Source organism: Oncorhynchus clarkii, chromosome 1 (assembly GCF_045791955.1).
Source record: "Oncorhynchus clarkii lewisi isolate Uvic-CL-2024 chromosome 1, UVic_Ocla_1.0, whole genome shotgun sequence".
NCBI lineage: Eukaryota > Metazoa > Chordata > Actinopteri > Salmoniformes > Salmonidae > Oncorhynchus > Oncorhynchus clarkii.
In genome coordinates this window covers 68,016,224-68,027,140 of record NC_092147.1, presented here as the reverse complement: position 1 = coordinate 68,027,140, position 10,917 = coordinate 68,016,224, and the positions used below count along the sequence as shown (strand labels likewise).

At 43.2% G+C, this 10,917-nt stretch overlaps 1 protein-coding gene across 20 annotated transcripts in view; it reads right to left on the bottom strand.

Moving 5' to 3' along the window:
- Window positions 1-407: 407 nt before the first annotated feature.
- The window catches only part of LOC139411172 (baculoviral IAP repeat containing 6), a 158,844-nt gene continuing 148,334 nt past the window's right edge, over window positions 408-10,917 (bottom strand). For all 20 annotated transcript variants that reach the window (XM_071157089.1, XM_071157148.1, XM_071157191.1 and 17 more), the window contains 2 exons: window positions 2,101-2,235; window positions 408-1,219 (listed from right to left, as the gene is read on the bottom strand). In XM_071157089.1, the coding sequence (XP_071013190.1) occupies window positions 1,040-1,219; window positions 2,101-2,235 (315 nt within the window). In that variant the 3' untranslated portion in view covers window positions 408-1,039. The remainder of the gene's footprint in view (window positions 1,220-2,100; window positions 2,236-10,917) is intronic.

Sequence of the window (10,917 nt, the reverse complement as noted above, 5' to 3'; positions counted from 1 at the left end):
GAGAGTAAAATATTAAGTGCTTTTTCTTTCACCGGAATCAACCTTTTTCAGACAGAGCGGAGCGATCAAAGTGTAGAAATGTCAAATAATCAGTGAATTAACTTTTTCAAAGTATTTGGTATGATGTCAATGTAGATAAAAGGCACATAGCAGCTTTGTATCTTAGTGGGATTGTTGAATACGCACCAAATCACACATTCAGAAGCCTTCACATACCGGTACATATCCCAAATCTTACATACTCAGACTCTTATCTACACAATCAGATCAATGTATATATCCGGGAAAATTAAAACAGGTTGCATTTATTAAACTTGCATTGAGAATTAGAGGCAAAAAAAACTTGCTCATAGCGTTTTTGAACAGCCTGTAAAAAGGGTAACAAGTAATCATTGCAATTAAGAATGTATATTTCAGCCTTTATTGAAGTTTACAGGATCCTGTAGAAATCAAAAAAGCGATGTCATGGGGCAACCAGAAGATTTCTCAAATTCAGGAAAGTGTATGTTTTCTTTTAAATAGTATACTTAAAGAACGACCAATATATTCCTGGTTACAACTGTCCTTGCACTAACAGTCCAAACAATTGAAATTAACATTCAGTAAACATTATTCTCTAATGGTAGGCTAGTTCCCTTATATATTCAGTGATTTCCTCTGTCATTATGTATACATAAACAAATTTAATAACATACCAATCAGTGGTTATTTCACAATTGAAAAAAAAAAAAAGCACGAACAGTTTACACTGTTATACAGGTAAAAATAAAAAGGTAATTTGTTTGTCGACTGTTTCCTTAAGGGCATAGCATAGTTTGGAGTTTTGTCTAATTTTTGTTGGTTTGTAAGCTGTTTCATTCTCATCTAGTTTTTTTGTCCTCTTTATTCAGCCATTACATAATTAGATTCTTACATACAAATATTGACAAAATGGTGGCTTGTGCTTTGAAGCCGTCAAAGTCTATTTAATAACAATAGTAATAGTTGTGAGGAGGAGTGGCCGCGGCTTAGGGTGGAGGGGAGCAAAGAGGGGCGGGACTCATAGCGGGCCCTCACTGCAGGTGCCGTCTTGGCTGCCACTCGGCTTCTCCGCGTCCTGATTGGCCAGCTCCTTGACCACGAGGGCGGCACTCTTGTCTGAGAACTCCTCCCCGTCAGGCTCCAGGCCCTCAGGGCAGGGCAACTTCAGCAGTTCCTCTCGTAGCTGGGCCGTGTGCCTCTGGATGGGGAAAGAGGGAAAGAGGACAGAGTTATCACATAGGGCTCAGTTAAGAGCTACTATATGCTGTGAGGAGGCAAGTACAAACATGGGCTCTGATGAGGAAATAGATGTATACTCTTCCCAACAATAATGACAAAGCCTGTGAACTAAACGCTCTTCCAAACCAATACAAACTTCAAACCCACCATTTAAGTTGTCTAAAATACACTTGGAGCTCACATTAACCCATTCCAGTTGCCCTTTCACTGCCAAAGCAGAGTATCTTGGATACTACTGAAGTACTGAAAAAAGGGACCACTTCTCACACATCACCTTAAAAAAAAAATACCAGGAGAAAGGAATCAAGAACGTGCACTAAAGATCAACCCATCATTTCAGAATCTGAAACTATTTGCTGGAGCAAGAGAAAAAAAAAGCCCTGAAGATAATGGGACTACAAAGAACTCTGTGGCCCTGCTTTAAAAACAGCACTGAGTGTTGCCACAGCAATGTGAGCAGCTTGCTGTGGTCCTTTAGTCTATATCAGGGTGTCTGGGAGATTATTTACACTGGGTATTAATTGTGGCTATTAACAGCCAGAGGAAGGGAGCCTTGCTGCCAGTGAGCGCTGAGTGAAGTAGGACGCGGGTCCCTTATCTGCTCGGGCCGCCTCGAGACGGTCAGAGGGGGAAGCCAGCTGTGGCATGAATCAAGCCTGTCCACCATGCATAAACATCAGGGAGAGACCAATTCAGACCTCATTAACACAAACCAGAACTGTGTGCACTTGTGTGTGTAAACGTAAGTGAAAGGGGGATGAGGTGTTACCTTCTGTGGTGAAGGACCACGTTCTGATATGGTTCAAGGTTCTCCTGTAGCTGAAGAGTGCGTTTGTTTACCTTCAATGCAGCAGCGTGATGGGACATGGTGCGGCCCACTCTCTTGTCACTGCTGTACTGCTGGATGTCTGCGATCCACTCCTCACACTGTGCCATGACCTCTACCCGCTTCAGGTAGAAGTGTTTGTGGATCACCTGTGGATGAGAACAGCCATGAGTCTCAGATAAACATGCAGCACGTTTACCAGCAGTAACATTATTGAAACTCATTTCTGGTTTACAGCCATTTAGTAGGGCCAGGAGTTTTTCCTGTACACATGTACGGGCCCTAGTTATAGGCTATGGAATGCATAAAATAGGCTGGGAATTGTAAATGTTGCTTCCATGACACATTGGAGGACAATGAGTATAATGCATGGATAATTCAATCAAATTTGCCCTTTGTTCTGCCTTCAATATAATCCTAATGTAACATTACTAAACCGCTGTCCAATGGCCCAGATTATGGAATGGTGAAGTGAGCCAGCCAGCTTTGGAAATAAAATCCCTTGAAATACCCCACGGTTCACACTGTAAATGACAAAGGAAAGGGTGAGTGCAATGACACAAACTAATACAATTTGTTCGGCATATTTCTGAATAGGCAACACACCAACACTTCTGAAAGTTTTCCTCTGCAACAGGGAGCAGCATGAGGACTGGTCTTATTTCACTCTGACTGGAAAGGGAGTTGGATTTGGGCAGGCATGCTGATTTGAAGTGCAGCGTTAACTTAATAAATATAAGCACCATTTCTCCACTGAAAAAGTTTGGAGGAGTGCTATGCAACGTTACCCTTGACTGAGTTCTCCAGGTCTGCACAGAGCCTGAGAGGCTGGGTACAAGTAGGAACTTCAAATTATTCATAAGCAAAAAGCATTAGCAATGGAAAAACCCAGGGGCTATCAGATCTCCAATATCAATACACTCTGTGTGTGTGCGCGTGTGTTTAAGATGCCTCACAACCAAGAACCAACCTCTGTCTTCAGCCTATTCTGATAGAGTTTACCAGAGATTAATCTGATTAAATGAGAATAATCTAATAACAGGATGATTGCTGGTAGACACGGAACACAATAAAATGACTATAGGATCGAGCAGATCCAGAAACATGGGTAAATCAAGCCTGTCAAAACAAAGCATGACTGACATGACTATTTGTTACACCCGCTAAAGAAATGAGCCACCAAATCAGAATATAACAGAGGGGCAGAATTGGCTCTCCACTGAGACCAAGATTAGATAGATTAGATGAGATGTAGCCTAGTATTGAACTGTGTGGCGATCTAGATAGTCTTAATTATTGGGAGGCAGCTCTCTATTTGAATGGAGCAGGGCTGGCTGTCAACCTGCTTTCTCAGTCTCTCCCACTTCACATTGTGGGTCTGGGAGTGTTTATCACCAGGTCTCTCTGATGTCACAGCAAGCCTTGCTCTGCGCTCCAGTCAGCCACTTCAGCCCCCCCCTTACCGAACACATGCTGCGATGAGTGATGTGTCAGTGATGTCAATCTACACACACCACTCCTCAGTACCAATCCCCCCCCGACCCCTCCATCCCTCATCCCAGCATGAGTCTCTGTGGCAGACAAAATCGGGATGCTACTGCTCTTCACTTTCCGTTTCACAACTATTGTTGGGGGATTAGTTGTCATGGCCGCTGGTTTGATATGTACCAGGATCAATCTGGAGAATGGGGCTGGGCTCTGCTTCCCTCTCTCCTCTCCTGCTTGATTTACTTCAAATTATTTCTCTGATGCTCCCCAGCTGATTGCCGTGAATCCTTCAAGGTCACATTGGTGGGTAAACGTGGGATAGTGATCGGTACGGTCAACTCCCTCGTAGCCGTTTACAAACAAAGTGCTCCTACTCCCGGCCAAGGTTATTATAGTAAACTAAAATGAAAGCTAATCATGAAAAAACGATTTAGTAAACTGAAATAAAATGATTAACAAACCCGTCACAAAAACTAAAACCATCTTTGTCATCAAAACAAAATAAAATAAAAACAAATCATGAAATAAGGGTTTTTCAAGCTTCTGAATCTGGTGGGTAAATGTAGAGATGTTTTAAATAGATAGGGATGCACAAGCTAGGCCTAACAGCAATGGCAAAGGACGCACCCCGCAATCCACAACCAAAAATACATGTGTGTGTGTATACAGTGCCTTGCGAAAGTATTCGGCCCCCTTGAACTTTGCGACCTTTTGCCACATTTCAGGCTTCAAACATAAAGATATAAAACTGTATTTTTTTTGTGAAGAATCAACAACAAGTGGGACACAATCATGAAGTGGAACGACATTTATTGGATATTTCAAACTTTTTTAACAAATCAAAAACTGAAAAATTGGGCGTGCAAAATTATTCAGCCCCTTTACTTTCAGTGCAGCAAACTCTCTCCAGAAGTTTAGTGAGGATCTCTGAATGATCCAATGTTGACCTAAATTACTAATGATGATAAATACAATCCACCTGTGTGTAATCAAGTCTCCGTATAAATGCACCTGCACTGTGATAGTCTCAGAGGTCTGTTAAAAGCGCAGAGAGCATCATGAAGAACAAGGCACACACCAGGCAGGTCCGAGATACTGTTGTGAAGAAGTTTAAAGCCGGATTTGGATACAAAAAGATTTCCCAAGCTTTAAACATCCCAAGGAGCACTGTGCAAGCGATAATATTGAAATGGAAGGAGTATCAGACCACTGCAAATCTACCAAGACCTGGCCGTCCCTCTAAACTTTCAGCTCATACAAGGAGAAGACTGATCAGAGATGCAGCCAAGAGGCCCATGATCACTCTGGATGAACTGCAGAGATCTACAGCTGAGGTGGGAGACTCTGTCCATAGGACAACAATCAGTCGTATATTGCACAAATCTGGCCTTTATGGAAGAGTGGCAAGAAGAAAGCCATTTCTTAAAGATATCCATAAAAAGTGTCATTTAAAGTTTGCCACAAGCCACTTGGGAGACACACCAAACATGTGGAAGAAGGTGCTCTGGTCAGATGAAACTAAAATTGAACTTTTTGGCAACAATGCAAAACGTTATGTTTGGCGTAAAAGCAACACAGCTCATCACCCTGAACACACCATCCCCACTGTCAAACATGGTGGTGGCAGCATCATGGTTTGGGCCTGCTTTTCTTCAGCAGGGACAGGGAAGATGGTTAAAATTGATGGGAAGATGGATGGAGCCAAATACAGGACCATTCTGGAAGAAAACCTGATGGTCTGCAAAAGACCTGAGACTGGGACAGAGATTTGTCTTCCAACAAGACAATGATCCAAAACATAAAGCAAAATCTACAATGGAATGGTTCAAAAATAAACATATCCAGGTGTTAGAATGGCCAAGTCAACGTCCAGACCTGAATCCAATCGAGAATCTGTGGAAAGAACTGAAAACTGCTGTTCACAAATGCTCTCCATCCAACCTCACTGAGCTCGAGCTGTTTTGCAAGGAGGAATGGGAAAAAATGTCAGTCTCTCGATGTGCAAAACTGATAGACATACCCCAAGCGACTTACAGCTGTAATCGCAGCAAAAGGTGGCGCTACAAAGTATTAACTTAAGGGGGCTGAATAATTTTGCACGCCAAATTTTTCAGTTTTTGATTTGTTAAAAAAGTTTGAAATATCCAATAAATGTCGTTCCACTTCATGATTGTGTCCCACTTGTTGTTGATTCTTCACAAAAAAATACAGTTTTATATCTTTATGTTTGAAGCCTGAAATGTGGCTAAAGGTCGCAAAGTTCAAGGGGATCGAATACTTTCGCAAGGCACTGTGTATATATATATATATATATATATATATATATATATATATATATATATATATATATATATATATATATATATATATATATATATACATACACACACAACCAGTCAAAAGCAAAAGTTTGGACACCTACTCATTCCAGGGGTTTTCTTTACTTTGACTATGTTCTACATTGTGGAATAATAGTGAAGACAAACAAAATAACACATGGAATCATGTAGTAACCAAAAGTGTTAAATCAAAATATATTTTATATTTGAGATTCTTCAAAGTAGCCACCCTTTGCCTTGATGACAGCTTTGCACACTCTTGGCATTCTCTCAACCAGCTTCATAAGGTAGTCACCTGGAATGCATTTCAATTAACAGATGTGCCTTGTTAATTTGTGGAATTTCTTTCCTTCTGAATGCGTTTGAGCCAATCAGTTGTGTTGTGACAAGGTAGGGGTGGTATACAGAAGTTAGCCCTATTTGGTAAAAGACCAAGTCCATATTATGGCAATAACAGCTCAAATAAGCAAAGAGAAATTACAGTCCATCTTTACTTTAAGACATGAAGATCCTCTTCTGCAGAGGATAACTTCATTAGAGTTAACTTCATATCAGATTGCAGCCCAAATAAATGCTTCAGAGTTCAAGTAACAGATACATCTCAACATCAATATCAACAGAGGAGACTGCGTGAAATCAGGCCTTCATGGTCAAATTGCTGCAAAGAAACCACTACTAAAAGACACCAATAATAAGAAGAGAGTTGCTTGGGCCAAGAAACACGAGCAATGGACATTAGATCGGTGCAAATTTGAGAGTTTTGGTTACAAACGCTGTGTCTTTGTGATAAGCAGAATAGGTGAACGGATGATCTCCGCATGTGTGGTTCCCACCGTGAAGCATGGAGGAGGTGTGATAGTGTGGGGATGCTTTGTTGGGGACACTGATTTATTTAGAATTCAAGGTACACTTAACCAGCATGGCTACCACAGCATTCTGCAGCGATACGCCATCCCATCTGGTTTGAGCTTAGTGGAACTATCATTTGTTTTTCAACAGGACAATGACCCAACACACCCACAAGCTGTGTAAGGGCTATTTGACAAAGAAGGAGAGTGATGAGTGCTGCATCAAATGACCTGGCCTCCACAATCACCTGACCTCAACCCAATTGAGAAGGTTTGGGATGAGTTGGACCGCAGAGTGAAAGAAAAGAGGCCAACAAGTGCTCAGCATATGTGGGAACTCCTTCAAGACTGTTGGAAAAGCATTCCTCATGAAGCTGGTTGAGAGAATGCCAAGAGTGTGCAAAGCTGTCATCCAGGCAAAGAGTGGCTACTTTGAAGAATCTAAAATCTAAAATGTATTTTGATTTGTTTAACACCTTTTTTGGTTAGTACTGCATGTTATTTCATAGTTTGTAGAATAATAGTGAAGACATCAATGTAGAAAATAATACAACATTAAGAAAAACCCTTGAATGAGTAGGTCTCCAAACCTTTGACAGGCACTGTATACATTTTTTGATTGGGTTGAGGGCTCCTGACACCACTCGCTAACAGGGAAAAGATTGTCTAGGTAGATAACGTGATTCTAGGTACATGTACTACTAAAGATAAAAAGCATTGGATTGTTGTAAACATGGGCAAGATAGTTCTTCCAACATATTTTTTGCACCCGTCTCGGCGATATTCCATTAAAATTCAAGTCACATTGATACTTTAGAATTTAAACCTAACCTATGACCTGAACCATCACCTTATGTTTTACTGCCCCCAGGTCGCAAAAAGTGACATCCTAAAAAACAATACAACAAATGTCTCCTAGCCTCACACATGCTTTCTGTTCAACACTAAAACTAAATAGAAATATTTTGAAGCAACTAAAACTAAATATAACTAGCAAATCAGGTCTTAAAACTAACTGAAACAAAATTTAACTTAAAACAAAAACAGAAAAACAAACAGAAATAAAAACTATAACCTTTCTCCCGGCGTTACGCAACTTCCCCCAGATTTGCAGATATCGAGCCACAGTGGTGACGTGTGCACAGGGCTCATACTACAAGCGAAAGCCCAGAGGCAGATCTAGGCCTGACATTATGTGGTAGACCTCCATTTAACATAGCCATTTAGAAATGCTTACCAATTCAAAAGGACTAAATCCCCAGGGGCGTTTCATATTGTAAGGGCACTGCACATGTGACTTTTGGCATTTCAGTACACACATTGGTCACATGGATATGGACACAACGCTTCCATCCAAGAGTCACTGAACATGGAACACGTGTACCCATCAGAGTAGGGTGTCTTGACAAATGACCTGTAAACGGTATGCTGGACACATACTGAACACACAAAAACACCAACAAATCCATGTGAGATACACACAATACAAACAGACAAATGCACACACTGGCATGGTCTGCTGATTGTGTACTCTATTTACAGATGAACTAAGTGACCTTTTAGGTAATGCTGCCGTCCACTCATTACGCCAGAGGGTAGACGTGTGTCTCCATGTTTTTCTGCTTGCTCCACACTCGAAGGGGTCAAGGGTGAGAATAAAAAATAAAAAAATCATCCTGAGGCTCCTCTGACACAGCGTGCCTGCCTGCTGCATGCTAAGCCCCTGGTCTGCTCCTCTGACACAGCGTGCCTGCCTGCTGCATGCTAAGCCCCTGGTCTGCTCCTCTGCCGACTCTGGCAGCTCAGGTCTACTATGCTACAGCACCGTAAATACTGCCACTGTTCAAACGGAGTAGAGATGGACAACAGAACTCTCTGGAGGGGTAAATCAGTTTGGAGCTGCAGTCAAGTGCCTTGGCATCAGTGGGGGAGGGAGAGTGTGACTACAGCTGGGACTGAGGCCGGGGAGAGTGGGGTGGGCAAAGGGGGCTGGAGGAGAGAGAAACGAGGGCCTACTTCTCCAAACGGGCAGATGGCATGGCCTCTGGACAGTCGGCCTCTGGGACAGGAAAAACAGCCCAGCTTTATTCACGCCGACTTCAACACCACTGCCCCAGCGTCGAGTGGTGTGTTTGTGTCGGTTAATGTCAGCATTCTCAAATCTTCGCCCGCACACCACTTCATCCTCTCCTGACAGAGACGAGGAGATGCTCAACAGTAGCACTCCTGCAGAATCCCTCGCCGCATGTTGCCTAAGACGAGGTCCTCCTCAGTCACTCAGATCCGGTGACTAAACAGTGACATTCTAAAGCCCCCATCGTCACTTTTGACTGACACTCTGCAGAGGCAAGCAGTCGCTGCCACGGAATTGGGAAATGGGAAGGAAGGGGAGATGTGAGGTTAGGGGAGATGTGAGGTTAGGGGAATGAACAATTTCCTTGCCAGCATAGCCATGGAAATCCTGGCAGCTGTGGCACATCACTCCTCCACTCTTGGCTTTCTCTCCCTCTCTGTCACGAAACCCAACATAGGAGCCCTATTTAACCTCCAGCGAGACTATACAGCAGCCTGCAATATTCTGAACCAAGCTGTGCTGGGTTAGCAGGTCCTTCAGAGAGGAGTCAACTCCCCAGCCTCGATAGGTCCCACTGGGCAGAGGTGTCTCGCTAAAACCCAGAAATAATGCACTGTAATGGAGTGTGCTGAACACAATCACTTATTTCCTTGACAGGGTGTGCAAGCAGGACTGTGTGTGCGGTCCATCCACTGATGCATCCCCCTCTTGTTTACATGATAAATGAACACGTAAGGTAGCTTAGTTCCATCTGCTCTGGGAGGTCCTTGGATTGTGATTCTACCACACTGTATATAGTAGACTCGGTCAGGGCTGGCAGAGGTCAAGACAACATGCTGGTCTCATAAAGGACTCCATAACTTCCCCCATCGTCACAACAGTGAATACCCCATAGATGTAGAATTATATTTCTATGGGAAAGCCCTTTGATAATGAGCTCCATTCTTGTGTGGACCGACCTATGAAGAGAGGACAGTGGTGTCGGTCTCGCTAAGCTCCTGAGGGAAAGCGCTTTGGAGTGGTGGGTTTGAGATGTCAGCCACAGCAAAGCCTCCCCTAATGGCCTATTCACACTCGAGCAGGCTGCGCGCATGGGACCCCCCCCCCCCCCCGACTCGCTCTCTCACATACAAAATAGGATCTATTTTTCAACGGCCAACCTGTTGTTCCTAATTCCACCTGACAATCTCCTGCTGCATTATTCAAGGTTGCTTTTTATTCTCCATCTCAGACTATAAATAGGGCATAGAAATGTGGGATTCTCACACACAATACCCCGGCACCAAAAATAAATATGTCTACAGTGTCACAGCTTTCACTGTTTACATGAGTGGAAAGAGACAGCGCTGAGCACGCAGCATCATCAAAACGGAGACAATTACTACAGTATGTGTGCGCGTGCCGCAGCTATTCTGTTTGCAGCTGGTATTTTGTTCTGTCTCTGCCATGGGCTCAGATGGGGAAAGGGCAGCGCAAGATCGTGTAGGAGTGTCTCACGAGCTTAATTGAATTTCAGGATGTCACTAAGGCAGTATTGTAGAGACCTGCCGTTTTCTCCAGCTCCCGGCTCCAATGGCCCATTTCACATTGAGCCGCTTTGACGTCAGATCCCTGTGGTTTTATTACAGAGACTGCTGCCATGCAAAAGCAGACGATTTTCACCCTGGGACCCGAAAATGCCACTGCCACGCTTCTACCACATAGCATGGAATATTACTGGGAGCAGCTGACGTGACAGTTTGGGTGTCTGTCTTGAACTCACTCACACACACAATGTACTTCAACAGTACCGCTACCTCAAAGGATTGGAGACCATTTGTCTTTGATGAACTATACAGTACATCGGATTCTTCTGTTTGTGCAAATAGGCAATCTATGCCAATGTCTTCCTCTAGTTGATGTATTTCTCCAGGTAATCCTGTTGAGAATCTACATCTTTTTCGTGGGAAGACTTCTCCAGGTACGGTTCTATTTCTATGAGATGGGATCACATGGGGCCAAATAGATCCCGGACAAGCCTCCATAATTTTTCAATTTTTACAATGAGTGGGTCTAATCCTGGATGCTGATTGGTTAACCCCG